General features: G+C 39.2%; 1 protein-coding gene across 1 annotated transcript in view; it reads right to left on the bottom strand.

Annotated features, from left to right (window-relative positions):
- Positions 1–24093, bottom strand: part of THEMIS (thymocyte selection associated) — an 81646-nt gene that overhangs the window by 9606 nt on the left and 47947 nt on the right. Inside the window, exon 5 of the mRNA XM_065835076.2 lies at positions 6376–6529. Within this exon, the coding sequence (XP_065691148.2) occupies positions 6376–6529 (154 nt within the window). The remainder of the gene's footprint in view (positions 1–6375; positions 6530–24093) is intronic.

Below are 24093 nucleotides of genomic sequence, written 5' to 3'. Positions count from 1 at the left end.
GCAATAATATTGTGAACTAAACATGGTAGAACCACATCCTTATTTCTGAACATCACTTAAGTGAAAATGCACAGAACTGAAGGTATATGCATAAGCCAATGTGGTTTTATGAACAGTAATATTTTGTATGTTGTGAGCCTGGTTCCAACGCTCTTCAGTGCTAATGAGAGCTAATACCTTAGGGAGTTCTACCGAAAACTGTTGAGTGACAGCAGAATCAGAGCCCATCAAACTGATGGACTCTTCCTTGAGATGGTGTCCATCAACCATTCCTTTGCATGATTATGTACCATATCTTTAAAAACTATTAAGTGCCACAATCAAAATATTTCATATGCACTGTAGGGTTACAAATAGTGTTTGTTTAATGCTTATTTCTGCCCAGAATCTACTAAGCCATTATGTGGAAAATGGTTTGGGTTGGAACAGGCATTAGAGACCATCTAGTTCCAATCCCCCTGTCATGGGTAGGGACACCTTCCACTAGACCAGGTTGCTCAAAACCCCATCCAGCCTGGCCTTGAACACTTCCAGGGATGGGGCATCCACAACTTCTCTGAGCAGCCTGTTCCAGTGCCTCACCACCCTCTTTGTAAAGAACTTCCTCCTAATATCTAATCTAAATCTACCCTCTTTCAGTTTAAAACCATTACCCCTCGTCCTATCACTACACTCCCTGATAAAGAGTCCTTCCACATCTTTAGGTCCTCTTTAGGTACTGGAAGGCTGCTATAAGATCTCCCTGGACCCTTCTCTCTCTAGTGTTAGGGAATAGACTGCCTTAGCTTGTTAAACTAATTGGTATACTGCTTCTTATAGCACTCAGTTAGAAACTACTTATATACAATTTGATTAGCATAAGTAAATTTGCTTAGCATAACTTCTGCAGGCTGTGAACCTTTGAACTTTCTGCTTTGTTATGTAAAAAACGCCTCAGAGTCCTCAAGCTAGAAGATAAGGGAAGCTGCATCCCTGGAGATAAGTAAAGGAACAGAATAGCGTCTAACAGAAGAATGCTTTGGCTATTGCCAAGAACATACTTTATCCAGCTGCAGGTGTAAAATATCAACTGAAGCTCAGAACTTTGATTGACAGCCTGTCTGACAAAAATTAAGAAATCCAACAAAGAACAGGGAGACCCAGACTTGAATTTTGCAGTTGACCCAGAGTGACACACGGAGGATGAGGGCTTGGATTGTGGGGGTGTAATTGTCCAAGTTTTTGTCTGCTGAGGGTGCCTCTTCAGGAGGCAACCATCTCAAGCTGCTCTACACTGTATCTTGAGAAAAAATTATTTATTTTAGCAGAATTTCTGGAACCCATGCCTGAGCCTCTGCTGCAGGAAACCTAGGGAAAAGCAACTTCCCTAACACTAAACCCAAACTCTCTCAGCCTGTCCTCATATGGAAGGTGCTCCAGCTCCCATTCATCTTCATGCGTTTAAGTTTAACCTAATATTTAATTTCTTCAAAAACCTTACATTTCTTGAAAGAGACTTCTGCTGACATCTTTCAGCGTCCTTTTATTTGTGAATTTTCTTCTTTGTCTCTACTAGTCAATCCTGTTGGTTTTACTGAATTCTAATATTCACTGATTTCCACTGTTGTGCCCCTCTTTCTGTAAAATAAATCCTCAGTGTATCGACAGCTCTTGCAGATGGGAAATGGTTGCCACAGGTTTTAAAGGATCACATATTTCAGGCCCCATCGTACCTTCCTGCAAGTGAGTAAAGAGAAGGGTGCAGGGGATTGGACTAGATGATCTGGGGATTGGACTAGATGATCTTTTGAGGTCCCTTCCAATCCCAAACATACTGTGATACTGTGATACCATCACGTGCTCCCTGGACTCCCAGTTGCTTCTCTGTGCTGGGCTGGTGGAGTTGGGAAAGCACCACAAGGCTGAATAGCACTGCCAGAGGGAGGGAGAGGTGACAGATGCAATGTCCCATTTAGTTACCTTGCATGTAACAGTGAGATGCCTCCTCCTTGCAACCACTTCTACAAGCTCTTGTCTGGAACCTCTGCATATTATTGCCATTAAAATCAGTCATATCTAATAAATGAGGCAAGTCTGTAAGGATTATGATTCAGAGTCTATGCTTTCTTTCCCCTTCTTTACAACAAGTTAGAGTTTGGTGAAGAAGAAAGCTTATTGAAATGTTTAAATATAATTTACCAGAGTGTACTCATCACCCTCTGAAATGATGTGATGTTATTTTAAGTTATTTTCTTACCTTTTTAGAAACTTATCATAGAAAATGTGTCAGCCAATAATAAGTTTTGTGTTCACAGCTCAAAAAGCAGGAAGAAGTGTCCAATTATTTTTTTTTAGAGATAGTTACAGGACCATAGGAGCCAGAGGATCTAGTAACAGCTTTGCTCTAATCAAAGACTGACCTGAAGTGTGGAAGCTGGAGAGAATTGTCGTACATGTGTACAGTGAAGGATTCCCAAATCATATTGTTTATCCCTATGTGCCTGATTCTGAATGCTAGTGGGATAACCCTGTGATTTCACCAAAGAAAGAACTTTTTCAAAATAATTCAAAATTCTGTGTTTTTCTTTAAGGTTTTGGGGATATTATGTTTAATTTATTTAATATTTTGCTTAAAACACAGCCCCATAACCAAATGTATTGCCCTAAGTGATGGGACAGCAAGGTACAGCACAAGGGGAGAAATTTCTTAAACCATATTCCCTGCCAAATTTAGTAGATGTTATATACGCACCCTAAAGTGCAAGCAGAGGCCCCCTCCTCTTTTGCTTTCTCCAGCCTACTGGCCTCCTAAATCAAGTGCCTAAACTCAGAATATATAAATATCTTCTCTAGAATGTCTCGACATCAATAAAAAAATAAACATAAACACTTTTTTATTGCAGACTGCAACAATTCCAGAAACCTAAGCCATGAGCAAGAAGATTAGGTAATGTTTTAGAAATGCCACTTAGAATAAACTTCAAGGTTAAAGAAAACTGATACAGCAGATTTCTGACGAGGGTTATTATCCTGCAGATATGGCTACTATTTCTAATGCATTCAAACTCAATCAAACATAAGAAAATAAAATAATATCTTTAGTGGACAATTCAGGTTTAATTGCAGCAGAGGAAAATGGTTCAATTTCATAGAAACAAAAATATTAGATCTTATCTTTATTAACAAGAACTCTACAAGGAACGATAATAGAGACCTTAAAACTGCAAGAAAGAACATGTTTCTTTTCTTTTCAGAACTATCTGGCCTTAGTGAGAAATGGTAATTGTCTCTGTAACTGTTTATTTTTTGAGAGTACAGATTCAACATCCTTATTAGGAATTTGAAACAGGTTGATGCTTTGGAGGGTGACTTAACATTCACCAGTTGAAGTTTAAAGATTAGTCAGTGAATGGTGCATTTCCTCCCACTCAAAACCCACAGGAGTGTGTCTGTGTTATTAGTCTTGACATATTTTCTAATTCATTATCTTGTGAGTTAGCAGAGCAGAGTACACTCGTTGGAACAGGCAAGCCTGCTGCATGCAACAGCAGACTCATGGGGATCCCTCGGCTGGCCAGGAAGAACTGCTATATCATCTAATCCAATATCCTGTATAATTCTGCAGTTATCTTTGAATTAAGCCAAATAATCTTGGACTATACTAGCACACGTCTTTCAGAAAAACCTTCAGCTTTGATTTGGGTGTGTCAGCCTACAATCCATCCCTGCTCTTTGGTCTAGGTTAAAACTGCCTAGCTCAAATTCATACTATACTCAAATGTAGATAAAGTTTATACAGGGAAATACTCCAAAGAAATTAAAGAAGTAGCAATTTCTTAGTCTTGCAAAAGATACTACCACTTGATTTTCTATTTATGTACTAAACAGAGGTACTAAGAGTTTATTTGAAAACCCTCAGTAACAAAGACTGTTCTGTATCTGATCTTCTGAGAGTAGTCTAAACTAATATAGCATACAGGATGAAGTAAAAATTAATTAATTGCAGATTTCATGAGGAATAAGGCAGGAAGCATACAACTGGTGAGCTTTGAAATCAGAAACACGGCTAAGAACTGGACCAGCTGAGAAGAGTTAGTGCTGTGGATCTTTGCGGAATGAGAGGCAAGCAAGCCTTCAGAAACCCTAACACGTGAAGTTCAGTAAAGGAAAACACAAGCTCCTGCACCTGGTGAAGAATAATCCCATGCACCAGTACAGACTGGGACTGACTGGCTGGAAAGCAACTTTGCAGAGGAAAATATGGGATCTTGGTAAACAAGCTGACCGTGAGCCAGCAATGTGTTCTTGTGGCACAGAAATGCAACAGCCTCTTGGGCTACATTAGGCAAGGCAGTAGCCAGCAGAGATCTTTAGCCCTCTTGTCAGCACTGGTGAGAGCACACCTATAGTGATGGGTCGAGATCTGGGCTCCCTAACACAAAAGGAACATGGACATTCCAGAGTGGGTCCAGCAAACGACCATGAAGATGATTAAGGGATTGCAGCAGGTAAAACAGGAGGGAAGGTTGAGAGGGCTGGGACTGTTCAGCCTGGTGAAGAGAAGGCTCAAGAGAGCATCTCATCTCTGGGTATAAATACCTGATGGGAAGATATGACAAAGAAGGAGACAGACTGAGTGATACCCAGTGACAAAAGAAACACAAGCAATAATAAATAGTCTCACAGTAGGAAGATGGTTCCAATACAAAGAATGGAAAGACTTGGCCACTTTCCAGTCCTGTTATTGAGTTGAAGCCTTAGTAATGGTAGCTCCCAACATATTTTCTCAGCCAAGGGATCTCAGTTCAGAACCTTCTGCACATTTCCTGTAAGAGGCACAGGAAGTGACTGTATGACTCCTCGCTGAACAAACTGATATGCTGTGTTCAGAAAATCTTTGAAAAATCTTGACTGTAAAATCATTACGTGACTTTAGCCTGTGGGGGAGTTTGAACCCATCAAGTAACATCTACATGAGCACTGAGTCCTGTGCTTGTGAATAAGACAGTGCTCAGCACAAACTTTAAGCCTGGCTTACTTCAGTGAGGATGCTTTGGGCATATTTTCTTCAGGTGTGTCCCCCTCCAGCTTCCCCTAGCTGCCTTGCCCCGCAAGAGACAAATATGTGTGAGTGATCCAGCTCACCCCTGTAGCATGGACAGCTGTTTTCAAAGTCAAACCCCTGTAATTTGCAGGTAGTTTCCTTGGCACAGAAGAGTACATTAACACATCTTCGTATTCATTTTTTTCTGAGGTTTAAACAGACAACACTGTCCTTTGTAGCTGCCAATATGGGAGCTTCAACATTTACCCCTATAAAATCTAATCAAATCATTAAGCAGTGACAAAATGGAGCCTGCAGGGAGATTTTTCAAAGCCACAAAATAACAAATTTGGGATTATCTTTCAAAACAGACAGATACTAAAACGCCTTTCGAAAACCAGCCCTCAAATGATCGACTTCCACAGCAATAAGGACTAGTGTATATTCAACAGGTCACAGCAATTCTTCACTATAAAATTGGTTTATGTTGTATTTGGAAGTTTCAACACATGCAGTTTCAAATAGACAATCGTTTTCAGGAGTCTCACACACTAAATGACAAGACAATAAAGAGAAACTCCATGGCTAGTTCTCATATTGATAACAATAATCGTTTAACAAATGCACTTAGGATGAGTATTTGTGCTTTTGTCTTGCAAATGTTCCAGTGTTGTAATTAATATGATGTGTTCATATTTCAGATATAACCTGTGACTGACAGATTAATGAAATAAATTTAATTTTTAAAATTAACTGTGAAGCCTTTTGGATTTGCCCTTTTATCATTTAGCATCTCAACTTCAGTATGATTCCTTTCTGAAAAAGGAAAAACTTGGAAGGTAAATAGAAAATCTAACCACCTATCAAAAATGCTTGCAAAATCCAAGCAAATGATGACATTTAAAAAATTGTCGGTCAAGTAATTTGATTAATTTTTTTTTTTCTTCAAAATAAAAAATGTGAGTTGAAGATGTCTTCATACATTTAATGTCAATTGCTTGCTTGTCTTTAATACCTGTTGGAATCAACGTTTTTTGTAACACATGATGTGTAAGCATCATCCTAAAGTAAAAGGAAAGCACATCTTTTCCACATGTCCGTTTCTAAAAACTATTGAATATTCATGCTGCAGTTTCAAACAGAGTTTAATACCATACTGCTGTTGAGAGCTTGGATGAATTTGCCTTATGGCATTTATGGAGGAAGAACAGAAATATTCACTTTCCATCTCTTTTGACTAAGCCACAGATTTCAAGTGAAATCACGCAAGATAATCCTGTATGTAAATTATTTTTCAGGGTTAGGGTTAAGCTTTATTATAATGATAACTCAAACCATAAAGCTTAACTGACCTTTAATCACACTGGTTTCCACTAATGTAGCTTTCCCAGTCATGTCCTTCTTATTCTCACGATGCACCGAATCATTCTGACAACTAACTTGTAATTCCAAAACACTGGTAGCTTGATTTGAGCACAATTTCTTGGTGGTGTCTACATCGAAATTCTGAAATTACATAAAAGAGCACATTGACTTTATATGTAAATTGTTACTCCAAACTGGATGCATCCAGAGCTGTGACACATAAGAGCAACATTCTTTGGGTTACTTCTGTGAATTTTAACCACAAATCTTCTGTTTGTCAAAGTAAGTCATCAATCATGTTTACCATAATGCTTGTCTTTGAGGCATGTACATCACAAAATAACATGATCAGAAGTCACTCTAGGTGAAGAAATTACCTTCAAAACATTTCGCCAGTCTTTTTTTTTTGGGGGGAAGGAAAAGGAGGGAGGGAGCATATGGAGTCATGCAAACACAAACAAGGAGATTAATATATATCCCTTTCGGTTGATACATATTTCTTTCTTTCTGATTAACTTTTTTATTGTATCAATCATTCATTTAGTGATTTCTGTTATATATTATATCACAAACTCATATAAAGTCTGACATTTCAATTACATTTGTCCAGTAGCATTCATAGCATAGTTAAGATGATAGGAACAGGCAATTATAGAGTAATTAATTATAGTGTTATTACATTGCAGAAAGTAAGTTATATGGCTGCAGTACTTGTACCCTTTGAAATTCAGGCTTGATACATACATTTTCATAATTCTGGGCGTTTTCTGTGTGTGTGTTTTACTCTTCTGGGGTTTTGTTTGCTTGTTTGTTTGCTTGCTTGCTTTTAATTCTGGAGTATTTATGTCATAAATACTTTCAGTCAAACAGATATTTTTCATCTGGGTCAAACAATATATGTTCAGTGAAGCTATACAATAGCTGCTGTGTAGGTACAGTCCAATTACAATCATTATACCAGAGAGCATATATTTTAAAGAATAATCAGCATAGATTTTCCATTCAAAACCAAACATCAGTTTTCCTCAGCAATAAAAAAGTCCATCTTATTCAGAGAGAGAAGGTCATGTTGGTAAAACTGACAGTAGCTGCACAGTAATAGTGTTGGATATTTTCAGAATCAACCCACACTTTGCAAAAGGACAACATAAGCCTACATTTTATGACAATCTGCCCCTTTTGAAAAAAGGTATCAGCTAGAAAATCACTGGTAATTGAAACAGAAATTTTGAGAGAAGATATTAAGAAGAACAGATGAAGATGAAGTCTGTAAAACATATGGACAACTTTCCTCAGTGGGTGGGTCCCACTGTGACATAAGTGGAAGACCTGCATTTTTCCCTTAGAAGAATCTATGGTAGTTTTCTCCATTTTCTAAAATAAACACTGCAAGCTCGATCTGCTGGGACTGACTGAGTTGCAGTGTTCAATGCAAGTCTGTGTGGTACAGGCTATACAATGCTGGCTAGTGCTCTTCTTGGCTGCAAAGGAGCCTCTGAGGTCAAGCAAAGCTTTCAGCAGTGATGTGATACACAAAGACCTCAGGAATTTGAACAAAAAGAAACACAGCTGAGAAATATTTTGCAAAGAAGACAGAAATGTCAGAAGAGGTTATCAACAGCAGAGAATTAAAATAACCCAATGGAAAAGACAACGTTCAAACTAGGATGATGCTCAGCTGGTGTATTGTGGAACAGCTTCACTGAGGTTACGGGACCTTTGTCTTTCACCAACAGAGCATGGCCTTTCTTTGATTTCCAGTTCTTTTCTCGATCATCTGCACCTAAACATGTCGATATGCACCATCTGTTTGTTGCCAATCAGGGTCGGCAATATGAACACGCGCTTTGCAGGTAGTTATTGAGAAATGTCCATCTTCTGCTTGCTTAAATAATAATTTTCCAAAGCTGTCACTAAACTTGTCCTATCCCCAGTATCAGTCATACCTCTTTATCACAAATGAAGGCTCTTGGGAAGGTAGGGAAACATTCATAGTCAGATTCTTCCTGTATTCTTTTGGCATACTTAACACACAGAAAGCTTTCACTTAAAAGTCAGATTTCAGATAACTAGGGAACCTTAATGTAAATAGTTGACATTAAAATATATATTATTCTTTAAAATAATTAATTCACTTATTTTCTAGTCAGCTCATTGTTATTTTTTTAAAATAATGAATTCTCTTATTTTCTAGTAATCTCTTAATTTAACATATTAATCCTAGCAATCAATATCATGAATGAGTATGCTCAAATTTATCTATTTTGCATTACCTTAACTAACTAAAAACATGCCTTGGTATCAAAACAGAAAGATCCCCTCATTTAGAAGAGCGTGACTGAAGTTTGCCTTAATCTTATCAGTCACCAGCAAAACCACACACTGTGATACAATGGTTACCTAGGGCACCCTGCAAACAAATTCAAATATGCAGAACTCAAGTATTTAAAAATAAATAGGATTACACAAACTGGATTGTCACTTCACTATATGCTGAAACCTGATAGTGCTTTAACATTCTTAATAGCACTATAGATAACAATTACACTAGAGACCAACAGAGATAAGACACTTTTTTAAACTATACAAGACTGAAGTCTTACAGTTGTCTTTCAAATTAACAGCACAGGGTTTCCGTCTATGTGAAGTCATTGTACTGCTAATTGAAAGAAGTCAGGATATCAGGCATGGTTTTCAGTACTGTTACTGCCAGAAGAAACACTAATTCAGTTACAAACTCATTATCTGAATCACAGTCATTTGTTATGCCAACTCATGAGGAAATCCTGAGTCGCAGTATTTGGAAAATCCAACAGTGACAGGTATGGGAACTAAAAATTTTACCCCAATGGCTAAGCATTGCCCGTTACATCTCTAGGTTCATTCATTGTCCAGAAATAACTCAGAAGACAAAACACAAAGCTGTAAAGGTAAAGTGGCGTGAGACTGCACAGTACCTCTGAGGAAACAGGAGGTGTTACATCAAAGAAGATACAAAAATGTGTGAGAGCTAAGGTGAGAACTGAAGGGCTGAAGATGCATCAGTTTAGTAAGAACAGAAGTTTCAGCATTCTGCAGAAGTTGTGAGTGCGTGCCGAGATTATCTAAGATGCAGTAACTGAAAACACTGAAATAACAAATGGAGTTTCAGAGTGAACGATTTGAATTTAATTTCCATTGATTACCTGAAGAACCTAAAGCACTGCACTGCTGTGCACGTGTGCGTGAGAGCCACTTCCAGCCAGCAAGGCTGCCCTCCCCCTGCCCGCACCAGAAGCAGTGAAGTCTGAAGCGGTTACTATTCTTACAAATGACACCACACGAACAGTAAGGCTTTGCCTATCTACAGGCCCAGTCACACAAAACATGTTCCAAAAATGTCCATTTTCCATGCAATTTAAGGGTATGCTAGCATCCCGTTCTCACCGCTCTGAGGTGCATTCTCCTCTGACTTAAAAAATTCAGGCTATTGACAGTTGTTGCCCTCTGAATATATCTTTCATTGCGGTGTCTAATTGTTTTTTGAACTCATTTACATTTCTGATACCAACATCATGTGGCAATGAGTTCCAGAGTTTACTCCTGTATCGTGTAAAATTTCCTTTGGTTTGGTTTTCCTACTTTTAATGTATTTTTTTACTGTCCTACTGCACAATTTCATGCTGCTGCTGTGATCCCTCTCTATTCATTTTCTCTCTGCATTCAGGTTTTTACTTTTTCCTGAGTCACCTCTTCTTCAGGCTGAAGAGGTTGTAGTCCATTTAATCTTTCCTCTTACAGGAGTCAAACTGTAATCCATGATGCACCAGCTCCAGAAGTTCCTACTGCTTTGCAAAATACTATCAAAAACTACTGAAGTTAGTCCATCTGCCACACATACTTCAGGCAGCAGTATTTGGTCACAACTACTCAGTAAGTCAAGAAAATAGTACAGGAGTTCTTACAGTTAAAAAAACAATTTTGGAGGGGCCCAGCAAAATTAGCATAACCTCTGAGATAGAACAGCAGAAAGTGACACTCTTAGATCAAGTAAGGAAAAAAAAGGCTGTTAAATCTGTTTGCAAAAAAGAAAATAATACATGTGTTCATAATACACATTATTGTTTTGGTTGCTTTTATTCTTCTTCTTTTTTTTTTTTTTTTAAAGCCTCAACAGTATCTAGAACATTCAGAGTAAAGGACAAACAACATTTGTTTATAGAGAAAAATGTGGGAGTAAATATGAAACCAACAGCTGTCATAGTCTCTGAAAAGGCTGTGAGAGATGTAGCGGCATAAACCAATCTGACAAAACTACGCTTTTCCAGACAGAAAGTCAAGTTGTTATATGATTACAAATGACTCCAGTGAAGAGGAGTACTCATTTGTCGGAGCAATCAGTGCTGGACATGGCACTACACCTTTGGAGTACATTTATTATGAGTCACCCATGCTAGTAGATACAGATCATAAACCTTTTACTGCAATCTTCAAAGGCAGCTTGGAGTGGCACTCTTTGCTACCTTCAGAAACTCAAGCCAGAGTTTGAGATATATGTCTTTGCTTTGGCATATACTGCACAGGTATATCTGTTAAATGCTTAATTGCTGCATGCACCTTTTCAACAGAAAAGAAAAAAAAAAAAAAAGCTGTATACAGTCCAAACCCATTTCACTGTCACAAGGTACAAACATAGACTCTGTAAGAAAATCATACAGAATTGTATTTATGTGGAAGAACAAATGAAGTTGAAGGAAGCTTTAGCTCTTAATATTTTGGAGAATATTTCGAAGCAATTATGAGAAAGGGATAGAGCGAGACATATTGGTCTGAGTGAGACAGGGTACTCATAATTGCTGATTTATAGAGAAGACTTCATGAGTTTCAGAGCGATCTACAGAATGGCAAACTGTCTATATAATTTTGCTCCAACCTTCATTATATCTGCACGACTTTCTGCAGGGACAGTTTGGAACTGCAGTGAATCAGAGAAGAATCACAGGTTTTGATTCCCATATTGTATCAATACAGTACCAAGATAAATGCTATCACAACCAGAACCCTAGACCATCCTGAAACACAGATCGGAGTTATTTTCTGGTTTGCAAGAGCATAAGCTGGAGTAACTACATTCTGGAGTAGCTACATCAGTCAGATTTAAACCAATGTCAGTCAAAATAAAATTTCACCAACTGTATGACTAGGTGTAGGAATGGGTACTTCCACCTAAGAGATGGGAAGCACAAATTCAAATAATGGGAATAGGTCCATGGAAACTGCTGACACCTCTCAGGAAATTTGCATTATTATGGCAGACAGTTAGGACTGATTTATTCCACTTGAAAGGAAACAATTACCTTTAGATTATTACTCATTTGTATCCCAAGGTAGCCTTCTTGCTTGATCTATTGGCAAGCCAACTTATCTTTCACATCAAGGTAATTTTTGCAAGGGCACAGTGTACCCATAGTTAAGAGTATTGACAAAGGTCTGCGATTTTGTAGTAAAGAATTTTAACAGTCTTCCCCATTGCACTTATTCCAGTACATGATATCAAGCCTTCATTTTCCACAGTCCATTGGAGTGTGGAAAAGGAGAGGAGCTAGTTGGGAGATGCTTCAGAAAGGCCATGGGCAATAAAAACGATTCTCATTTAGCCTCATTAACATACAGGACGGAAGCACTTCGGAGAATTATTATTTGCCTGCAGAACTCATGAACTACTGTAAATACAGATTAACTATTTTTGCCAAAGAAAGGGTCAAGGTTATATTGTTTCAAAGATAGGAACAAAATTACTTTAGTTCATGAGTTCTTCTCCACCTGAAAGGGACATGAAACATCTGATCAAATTACCTTTTTTTTTGATCAGGGTTCAAGCTCTTAACAGGTTTCTTCTTCTCAAGGTACTTTCTGTACATACCAACAATATCACAACTAATTTGACTTTCATTGTCTGTAGTCCGGGTTTTCCCAAGGATTTAAATGGGAAGGCTATGCAATAAAGTCTGCAGACATATTGCAGACATATGCCACTGTAGGCTCATTCTTAGGGTTCAAACTATGTATTTAAAAAGTGGTATTTTCCTGAAAGTAGGGGCAGAATTAGTTTATCCTTGTTCAGAGCTTGAATAACAATATTTACATTAAATAAAAATAAAAAAAGAAAAAAAGAAAAAAGAAAAAATAAAAAAAAAAAACAGAAACAAATGAAAAAGCCACACACATACACAAAGCACACACTAAAGCACACACTAACATGTAAGGAACGTTTAACAAAGGAATGTTGTTTTTACAAAACTAAGGAGCTGGTGCCTGATCCCAGCGGGGGGGCAGGGGAGGAAGGATTGAGAGACATCAGACTATGAATCCTTAATGTAAAATGAAGTCTCTTCTAACTAATCCCGGAATGCAAACTGATACCTGTATTTACAAGTTAATCTAGGGGGAAGGGTAGCCAAAGAGCCAGGAACCCATATTTTAAATAGATTGATAAGGGGAAGGGTATTGTTCAAATTAGATTAATGAAATATGTAAACTGAGGCAGGCGTCGCGCAGTCTGTAAATCCTGAAGTACCCAACCAATGGGGAGCAGGGGACGAAAATTGCTGCCGGGATTTGGGGGGATATAAGCAGGCGCTTTTTGCCCTGTTATGTATGCCTACCTTTAGGTAGAACACCCGGTGTTGCAATATTGTTATTAAAAAATGGCTTTGCTGAGAGATCCTGCCTGAGCCTATTATATCAGCAAAATAATTGTTTCCTACAGACACTAACACAAAAACCCAGAGCAGAAAGTCACACCCTAACCATACCCATTTCTACGAAAATAAAAGCGAATAAATAAAATATCAAACTGAACGGTCGTGGAGAAAACCAACGCCACGTGGTCCGTTCCGTGTGACTATCTGTGAGCTTGAACAAATATTCCGACGACATAACTGAGGAAAAGAAAACAAACCAAAAAGGTGAGAGCAGGACCTGCCCGCAGGCAGAGCGCGCAGTGCTCAGCGAGGCGCGGCCGCACCGCTAGATGGCGACCTCCCCCGCCTCATCCCCGCCGTACGCTGCCCGCGCTGCCTGTTAAAGCCTGGTGATTAAACAGGCTGAGGTTTAGTAATTTGGGGGGAGCAGTAGACAGCGGGAAAAAAAAGGGATCCAGTCACCAGGATAACATTTAGAGAAAGGCTGTTGTATATGCACAATGCATGCTTATCAAGGAGATTTCACGAGGGCTTTAAAAAGGTAATTAAATACTGCCATTCTTCACCGAGAGTTCCCACAGTCCAGGTAAATTTTCTACAGCTGACTGAGACAAAATAACTTGCATTATGCTATCAATAAAAAAAAAACATGCAAGAATGTACTATTACATTCTACTAAAATTCTTGCTCCAGAAATTTGGAGCCCCAAGCTTTTTGTTCTTGATCTAATGACTTTCATGTGCTCATTCACTGCTCACAGTACTCATTTAATCATTCATTGTTGAATGAGATCTTTTTCTTTTCAAAAATCTGTCCTAGAATAGTACAGAGCATGTCTCAAAAGACTGTAAAATGAAGGTTTGCTACCAAAGGGTCTTTTATGTCAATGGGTAACTAGAGACGTCAGCCTCTTTTCCCAGACATTTTTCTCCTGCTCTGTGTGTGTACAAGCAAAAGAGAACAGAAAATTATGTTGGGCACCCTTGAGTGACCTGAGACGAAACAATGCTGTATTAGCCAGCACCAAATCATGAGGTTTACAACTTCAGCTATTAGTATTAGTGTTACAAAGCAAAAAGGATATTTTAAAAATCTTTTTAGTGATAGTTCAAATGCAAAATACAGAACTGCATAATGCCCTCCCAGATCCATCACTTCTTCTCCTCTCCCTGCTAAATGTATAAATGTAGGAGCACTTGATCCCCATAGCTTCAGAGCAGAGAACAGTATTTTCATCTTTACTGTAACGTATATGATGTTAACATTACATTTATTTTTTGCAGATATGTCTTTATCTTAAGGCCTGTTTTTTCTGAGTACTTACTCTTAAACAGCACTTTCTTTATTCAACACACTGTGCAGTGAAAGGTAAATATTGTCTTCTGCATTTTTAAATGCTTTCAGATTGAAATGTGCTATTTTCCACAGAGCTTCAAAAAGTGGGTAAGGACTGGTGAGGTTTCCCCCAGCTGTCACCTTTCCATACACCCTCTGCCTTTTCACCACCTTGCTCTGCCTGCTTGCCCTGCCTCGCGATTACAACCACACTCATGAGTGCTCAGCTACAGAAATTAGGCTTGAGCTGGCTCAGATGGGGCAATGAAATGCAGTTAGTAGCCACCTGTGAAAACCCTTGGTTTCCGTGGCACTCATGGTGTGAGAAGGCATCTGTGAAGGGAAGCGAGAAGAGGACCTTGCTGTTTGATGGAGAGACCCATGCCTTAACCCCAAGGCAGGCTTGTCTCTTCTCTGGGCTCCTCATTCCCTAAGCACTGAAGTTCTTGGAAGAAAAAAAAGCATACATTTGAGGACATAAATTACTAAGATCTGCTTCTGTATTACAAATACATCTCACCTCAGCAAATGGAAGTGCTTGTTTGTTCAAAGACTATGAAATGTTGCATTTTGTGAAATCACCACTTAAGCAGAAGATGCGAATTCTTCTCATTTGTCTTAATGGGACATTAACTGGAAATTTAATTACAAGGGAGAGCTAATTACCTGCAGGTTTGCCAAACTGCAGATGGAAACTACTCAACAGAATGAAATCTGAACGCTGCAGACAATGTGAACATAAGTGCAGTTTAGCATGGGGAAAATTTGAATTGAAACCAAATGCAAAGAAGAACGAAATTTCCTGTAACTCTTGACACAGAACCTCAAACAAGGCATCTCTTGCTGCACTGTTCCCCCAGCTGTCTCCCCCTCAGTCCTCAGATCTTCTCTGCCTCTAAAAAACAAAATAACAACCACATTGGTTCAGGGCAAAATGCATTTCAGTCAGTACTTTTTATTCACTGTTCCCCTAGTAGACACCAAGGAAAAGCAAGGACAGAGCAAGGCGATCCACTACCTCCAAATACACTCTTGGTGTCTCACTATTTTCAGCTCGGGGAATTTCCTGACTTTGATGTGGTTTATCTATTAGTAACCCTCAAAGGGTCTCTCTTCCAAGTATTTGTCCAGTCTCCCCTTGAACTCCTGATCCGCTTCCAGGCTTGTTCTGGCCCCCCTTGGTCTGAATGTATCCTGCACTATTTCCTCTAATTGTGGCCTTGTAGACAGTGGGGAGGGGGAAAAAGGGGAGGACAACATTTTTTAAAAGAAATTGTTTTCAAGTAAATTCTTACTGCTGTGCTGCACTTCCTAGCATGAGTCTGCAAGTCCAGCTGCAGAGCTCACACTGTGCTTCCTCTTATGGCATGACAGAAAACGCTGTGCATGGCAGACAGCAGCCTCAGGAAAGCAGCAGGACACCACGTTGGTAGGAAACAAATACTTCAGACTGGATTCAGATCTCAGAAACTGGGTGTAAATCTGGAGTAACTCCCTGCAGTTCAGAAACATTATTCTGGATTTACTCAGTCATGGTTGAATTCAGCATCAGGCTTCCTGTTTTTCAAAATCATCTGGTTTCCAGGCCACAGTGGGGAATGTAACAGCAGGAGTGAAAGGAAAAATGGGTTATTTTATTAGTAAAAGGCATTCCTATTCTAACAGGTATTTCTGCAATGTTTGGATCCCTTCAAGGATTTTGCCTTCTCACACACGTACACACGTATGAATGTACACAGAGGTATGAGTACATAAATATTTCATCTTGCCCACTAGAAGCTAGTCTGTTTTGTCAGAAAGGAACTATTCTGCCCCATTTTTCATTTCCCTCTTTTTTCTTGATTCTGTGACATAATTTCAAAACTCTGGCACTGAATTCACTCACGGCTGTATTAAACTGCACACAGGCAGTTAGCAAACCTGGCCAAGTCACGGGGGGGGGGCGGGAGGGGGTTGGTTTGCTGGCAATACTGAGAAATGTCCCGGGGAGGAGTTGGGTTATTTTTCATCAGAAAGGACGTTCACATACTGGCAAATTGGGAAGTGCTTATCAGAGCTCCTCCCCACCCCCCCCCCCGCAAAAAAAGTTTCACTTCTAATTACAAGTACATTTTAAAAGGAGACTTTTCAGCCGGTTTCTGTCTGTTGGCATTTAGAGTTCGAATTTCCTCAGTTCAGTGAGGGGAACAAAAAGCAAGGGGTGGGAAGGCTTGCAAAAGCATTTGCACCACAATATCAAAATGAAACTGTGTAATACAATGTGCCCACTTCTGTCTCCAGCCTCTCTGCCCAAATCACCCTCCCTCTGGGGCCCTGGAGCTGGCTGGAGCTATGGGAGCTCTGAGAGCTCTCTCTGGATTATCTCCACGGGAAATGGCAGGCCCTGGCCACCAGCCACTTCAGACCCAGCCTGTAGAATCAAACCTCAAGATGCCTCAATACCAAGCTGTCAGGGTGAGAGTAAAATGCCCTTCTCTGCTCGTAACTTTTCCAGTGCTTTTGTTGCATCCACTTTATTTCTAGCTTCTCTCCAGAGAGCTGGGTTTATAGGCAAGACTTGGCACTCTTCTGAACTCTACCTCTGCGGCATTTATGAGGCCTTTTAAGCCCATTCAAAAAGAAATAGGTGAGAAGAGAGGATCTGTAGAAATCCCAACCTGTTATTTTCTGGTTTGCCGAAAAACAACTGGAAAGTCGTCCTAGTAATCAGCATGGAAAACAGTGATGGTGGTATTTCTCTCATACACTGAGAAACGTCATATAGCAGAATAAAGTTCGTATTCTGTCATTTTACATTATATTGTGGAAGTCAAGGCCTGCAACACACATGTTCATGTTAATGCATAATGGGTTAGGTCTAAGGACACAGATGGTTATGCCATACCACAGGCCTCTTCCAAGACAGCACCACTGTGCTTTGCTTCATATATCTTCTTCCCAGTGGTTAGATGGCAATTATGTGTTTTCTTCCCTTGTGGTGACTGTGATAGTATCCTTGACACCCGTTTCTGTTGCTCCTAAAGGAACTATTTTGGAGACAGTAGTTACTCATTTCCAATGTATTCTGTTTATTTAGTATACTGTTAAAAAGATGAGCATAAAAATGTACCTACCATCTCTACTACAGAACTAAGGCTTAACTTACAGCTAAAGTAAAATACGGGTAAACTGAAATTCTCTCAGTATTACCTGTTAAAATCATACTGGCTTTCACACTGAAACTGGAGCTAAATCAGATGAGAAAGGATTAAGCACAATCTAAATCTAAAATTGTTTCACAACTAGAAAATATGTAAAACAGTAGGAAAACTGTATATGAGAGAGAAGAAAGAGGAAGTCAGTTAGGAAAGAGAAGATATTTCTTTTACACATTTCCCCAAAGCAATTCCAACTGGGAAATAAATCACATAGCATTTTTGTAAACGTGAACATTCTTGTGCAAAACAAACACACATACTATTTCATGTTTGGAATTGAACATTTCAGAAAGGAAGGGGAAAACAGACCTCCAGACTGTTCACCATCTCCTCTTCCTCTTCTTTACATCCCTTTCAAATACTACATATTTGTATTGTATAATTGGTAAACAGCACACCTAAGAAGGAAAAAACCTGGAGTCTTGTCAGATACTCCAGACTCCCTTCCCCAGCTCATGGTGAAAAGCAAGGTCTGTGATCGCTGCAAGGGACTTCCAACACAGGATCTCAGAGAAAACAAGGTCTCTCCAGCAGGTCTGTGAGGACGTACACCAGCATCTCAGGTGGTCTGGCTAAAGTGGTCTGATGTGTTGTCATTTTTGGCCTCTTACTCCAAGCCATTATGCCATTATTCTTGAAGAGGATCGGGGACCTTTGGTTTAAGCACTTAGGGGAGCCATCAGAACCAGGGTGTGGAAGCATCCATTCATGAATGTTGAGCAATGCCACCTTGGGCCTTCATGGCTATTGCTGAACCTCAGTTCAAACTCCTGCAGCAGGAGTTTGGAGGGGATCAGTGATGGCACAGTCCTTTGCAAGCAGATAACAAACTCTTTGAGGAGTTTTGAGCTGTAGCCAGTCTTCAGCCTGAGTCACTTGATTTTTTAAGATGGTCTGGCTCAAGATAGCATGCCCACTGGTGAGACATGAGAGGGTACCCCTGACTGCTGATCAGCTGAAACAAGTCAGCTCCTACAGATCACCAAGGAGGTTATGGTAGATTTGAAGGTATAAGTGATTTGTCTTCATTGCTCTGATCTTTCAGATGTATCAAATAGGGCAGGCAAGTACTTCCAGTTGAGACAAAAGACCTGGGTGTATCACATGGTGAATATAAGGTGTGTATTTCATGATCTTGTTAATGTTCTCACATAGCCCTTGGGTGATATCAGTCTTCAAGCTTACAGGAAGTACCAAAAGATCTTTTTCATTCTCAGTCCTGGTGCAATCTCTTGCTTGTGTTCTCTGTGCATGGCATTATCAGAATCCACCTTCTCTTCTGGTGAGCTCCGCTGGTACTGATGATGAAGGTTGACAAAACTGTGTTCAAATTAAACAGATTTCAGCAAACTGGGTGCCACAGTCTGTTTTACATGTGCAGTCATGCTCCTAGTCACCTAGAAGAAAATGTTTTGAGGTGATGGTTTCTTTGTAGTCCACCTACTAGTGACAATGTTTTTACCACAGCTATGGTAGATTGGATGCAAACAGTCCATTAAGTAAATATTGATGTCTTGCAAGTATAATTAGGAGAATCATGTTTTTGGAGGAGCCAATACCTGTTGCTTACTTCTGTTGGACACAGAAAGGTCTGTGATCATATCTTTTAAGGTATTTAAATATTTAGGTAATTTTTAGACTTTTGAGGCAAATTTTATTCTCAGTCAGACAGCATGCTTGACAAATAGGTCTCCTTTCACTGCTTGTCTCATTCTGATATGGGACAATTCCTGCTTTATAGCAGCTATAAAAGTGGTTGCCTTGCTTGGGTTAAAAATAGGAGAACTGGGATTTCATTAATCTCACTGAAGGGTTTTTCTCACATCTCTTCACTAAGTGTAGTAGCTTAAAAGGAGAGCATGAAATTTCAGTCATGTTAATGCATTAAGCAGCTGTTGACATGGATAGTTCTGCTGTGTCCATGTCTAGGCACAGATACAGCTGTTAAATTCTGAGTTGTCAGGGCAACCGCATATATCTTCAGAGGGCTTTGCCAAAATGACCACAAATATAAACAAGATAGAAGTTTCTTTGAGCAAATAAATAATTGCTTGATGGCAATGCTTCAAACTATAGATAAGAAAGCGCTTTTCAGTTTGCTCTGAGGACAAAGAGCCACATAACTCTCATGAGTTTGGTCATATAGGACTGCTTTGGTTTCCTAAGTCCACTGAGGTACCTTGGGAATTTAGAGAAGGTTTTATTTCTGCAGCCTAAGATTTGATCTGGTTCAATCTTTGAACCAAGCTTAATTGTTCATTTGCTTTTCACTTCAGCAGCCAGCCTTTAAAAATACAATGCTGTGTTCTACTGAGACTTCAAGTTCAACATTCAGATGGTCAGCTGGGTTTTTTTATCTGGTGTGAATACTTTCTTCTCAGGAGATGGAAACTGAGATAACCCCAAGCAAGCTCACAGGAAGTTTTAAAAGAGATTATTATGACATCAATCTTGTGCCAGTCTTGAGAGGATATATTTGTAGTCCTGTTACCTGAACAAGACAACTTTCTCACTCTTGCAAAGAAGTTCAAACAGGAAGACTAGACCTCCTCTCAGTTGTATGTGTCATATATCAGATTGTTAGTAGATCTTCCATGCATCATGCTGCAGAAGAGTTTGGAAATAGTGTCACTGGCTGGCATCCCAGGTCTACTAACTCAGCTCCTGTGCTTCAGTTTCCGTACCAAAAAGGACACCATGTGTGATCGAACTGGCAGCGCCAGCAGCAGCAGGACTTTTTTTTTCTTTTCTCAGCTGAAATGACTGCTGATGTCCAGCCTCCCATCATTTCCTTCATCTGTTTTACAAAATGGTGGCAAGCAGGAGAGGAGGATGTTGGTTTCTTGGTTAAAGTGGCAGAAGTTAATAATCATTGCTGCCTCAGGAAACTGCCCAGTATAGCCAGCCAGAAACACAGATTTTGGGGAAGAAAGACTCACCACAGCCAGCTGTGAGAAGACATTTCTCTCTCCAGAGCTGTTATCTTCTGTGTCTTTCACCAAAACACACTGATTGTGGAAGTAAATGTTGTAGAGGGGCTCAGCACTGAGCAGATGCAAAAATGTTCTAGCAACAGAGAGATTGGGCTGTCTCCAAGATGTGCCTTTGGCCAGATATTGTGAGCAGATCAGGACTGCTGTAGATCATTCAAATAAAGAGGCATGTGGCAGAACTGAAGTTGTCTGAACTAAATCAAAATGGCAAACCTGAAATGACCCTGGCCAAGTTGCAGAAGGATGAGGTGGCTGATGCTTGTTTCAAGCTGGTTGAAAAACATCTTGCTGAGAGTTAAATGAAAGCAACACAAATTTCAAAAGCATTTTCCTGGTGTTGGCTATTGTTGTATTCTTGCCCCAGTGAGAATAAGATTAATGCAAGAAAAATATCTAATCAGCTGGAGTAAATTAGTCTATTAAAATCAGTGTGCATCCTCATGTGGGTGCAGCTATGCACTTCTGTAAGTGGTTTACAGGAGCAGAGCCTTAGAGGCTTTGACCCTGCTAACACGTTCATACATACTAAAGTTTACTGTGGCAAATGGAAAATCTCACCATGGTATTGTACAAGCTTGAGAGCTGGCACAATCAGGACCTTGGACTCAATGTTTTCTACAGCAAAACTTATTTTTGGCACTAAGGAAATCAAAGAATGTAGTTGAATAACCTATTAGATACACAAATCCTGTATGTCTTAAAGAAAAAAGTATTCAGGGAAGGAACTGTATTTTTCCAAAGAGAGGGTCAGTATCTAACATATTATTGGGTGCTACCAAAATTCAAACAATAAATAGAGATGATAACTTTACATCATTTATTTGCTTCTTTGTGGATTTATAAGACTAACAAGAATAAAAGAAAAATGTAGAGTTTTTTATCATTAATTCTGTAGTTTAATAGTCTTTTATATACTTAGAAAATTTCAAAACCAAAAAAGCCATCTATGTTTTCTAGGTGTCTGACACTATCTGAAAGTTTATATACATAATGCAGATTTCAGGCTAGCCTTACCTTCCAATACTTATTTCAGGTTCTTGCATAACTAATTAGCTCAACAGCAGGCAACTCTGCATGTGAAAATGTCTCGGGAGAAAATTCTATAATCTACCTGGAGCTTGACAAAAATCTCTCATTAATTTCATGTGGATCATCAGCGAGCACCTGTGAGGTAGGAACAGTTTGTGGATGACACAACCCCACTTGCCAGCAGAAGCCTTCCCTTTGGCGCTAATCGTTCCCTAAGACACACAGTCCAAAGTCAGCATTCTTGACTGAAATAATGGAAACAAAATGCCATGAATTAAAAAGCTGTGTCATAGGCAACCTGAGGATACCCCCAATGCATCCTTCTGAGCCAGAATTCATTGGTTCAGCAACTTCTAACTCCTCCTAACCCATTTGGACATGTCTATAACCAGCATGTTAGCAACAGGGGAACCTATCCTTCTGCGACAGTCACTGGCTCTCATTTTGAGGCCCCATTTTACATTGGTACAGCAAAAAGATATCTCAATGCAAGTGTCAGCTAGATCCAGGGACACCTAAGAAGCCACACTTTCAATGTATTACTCTTTGAAGCCAATGAGTTCCACCATGCTCTTGTTTTAGCACAACTTCGCGGAGAGTGGTCTGTGTGGTTTTGTGACACTAAAGTTTCATTGTGGGTTTGGCAGTTGGGTGAAACGAGACACTTTAAAATAAATTCGGTGAAAGATTAATGCATATCTTTGTAAGCTTCAGGAGGTCTTTGCTCAACTGCCTGGTTTCTAGTCCAAAGTAAGATTTCACTGGAATTTTCCAGCAAAATGTCTGCGAACTTTAATTTCAATCCATCATGCATATGTTTGTGATTAAAAACCAACAAACAAACAAACAAAAACACATAAGGAAGAGATCTTGTATTTTAAACCTGTTGATTTCAATATTTTTAGAAATCTACCAGTTCTGCAGATTAATTTAGTAGATGTTGCATGAACATTTTCCAATGTCTTAGAACTCAGTATTAGTAAGACTGCAGTTACAAAGTTCCTTTTTCTTGTCAGAAAAACAAATGGTTTGCAGCATTCATACAGTGAGAGGAAGAAAGCAGAGACTACAAAATACTCTGCTGATAAAAGCAGTATTACTGATAGAAATTTCTAAGTTTAAATAGTCGTCATCACACTTCTCTTACAAATGTAAGAATATTCTTTATAGCAATTTCATAATGGAGCTATCTAAAACTTCTATATTAAGCCCTGGATTCAAGCAGGTATTCATTTTTTGTGACTTTACAAGTACAATTGGTACATTGCTACTTGCAGAATGGCAAGATAGCACACAGGAATTATCTCATTTAACTGTAGATCAATGCCATGACTGCAACTATAAAATTGTAGGCAAATTGTACAGTAACTACGAGGTTATTATCAATCACTTTTAGCTCTGCAGTGGCACAGGAGAGAGGACAGATGCCGTAATAGGCTCTCTGCTGGATACATTTCATTAATATACTTTGTTTTCTTCCAGAGTCTTGCACATTTCTTGCTACTTTTGTCCTGGTAGTCATAAAAGTAGGGAAATCAGCCCAGGTTCAAGTAAATGCATCAGAATCAGTGGTGTTTTTCTTCTTACAAACAAAAAGGTTTATTTAATTATTTATTTTTTATTAGAAATATATCACATGGGCATTTAATAATGTCGACCAGTGTCTTTCTGCTTTCACTTGGTAATTATTAGGTCAAACCCCTAAGTGGAAGATAAAGCAAAATCAAAGGCCTGTTGTGGATTTCCAGTGTAGAGAGGTGTTACTTTACTGAACACAGCAACATTACTGAGGCATAAAATCAAGAGGCTGATCAACCCCAATACTGTTGGCTCCTCAACAACTAATCGGATTTTGATAGGCAGAGGAGCAAAAATAACAGATGCAGGTAACACAATGGAGCCACATGCTTTGTCATGGCTGTTTGTTATCAATGGCTGCAAAGCCATTTAAAAAGCAGTAGTACAGGAGACTAGACTTTACCCCTCACTTTTTAATCTCATCTTGAATATTGCCTTTTAAATTCACATTTTTAAAAATATTTATTGCATTCTTGACCAAAATCCTTAATTTCAGGTAGTCTTCTGACTTCAGCTCTCTTATGGACATGGTGGAATTTAACGTTCTGGGCCAGGGAAACAGTTGTAAGACACATTGTCACAAGAGTCTCTTGAGGATTTTACTCCAGAGGACAACTGAGTACATTAGTCACTTCCTCCAGGATTTCTTCTTACCTGCCTATATTTCATCTTTCTACCATAAACAGAGGAGGAGGAGGGACTTCCAGGAGAGTAAGGCAGCAAATTACTTCCTGCTATGTGTACAAATGTGGGCATAATCCAAGAAATAGCTGTCTGGCGATGGTCTCTAACTACTTCAGAATCATTTTGCAAAAATAATACCTAACAGTATTTCAAAAGTCTAGTGTAACACAGAACTTCTTGCTAGGCTTCGATGTAGATGTGTAGGG

The sequence above is a fragment of the Patagioenas fasciata genome, chromosome 3 (assembly GCF_037038585.1).
Source record: "Patagioenas fasciata isolate bPatFas1 chromosome 3, bPatFas1.hap1, whole genome shotgun sequence".
NCBI lineage: Eukaryota > Metazoa > Chordata > Aves > Columbiformes > Columbidae > Patagioenas > Patagioenas fasciata.
The sequence above is the reverse complement of the archived record's forward strand: the minus strand, read 5'-3'. Positions and strand labels throughout refer to the sequence as shown.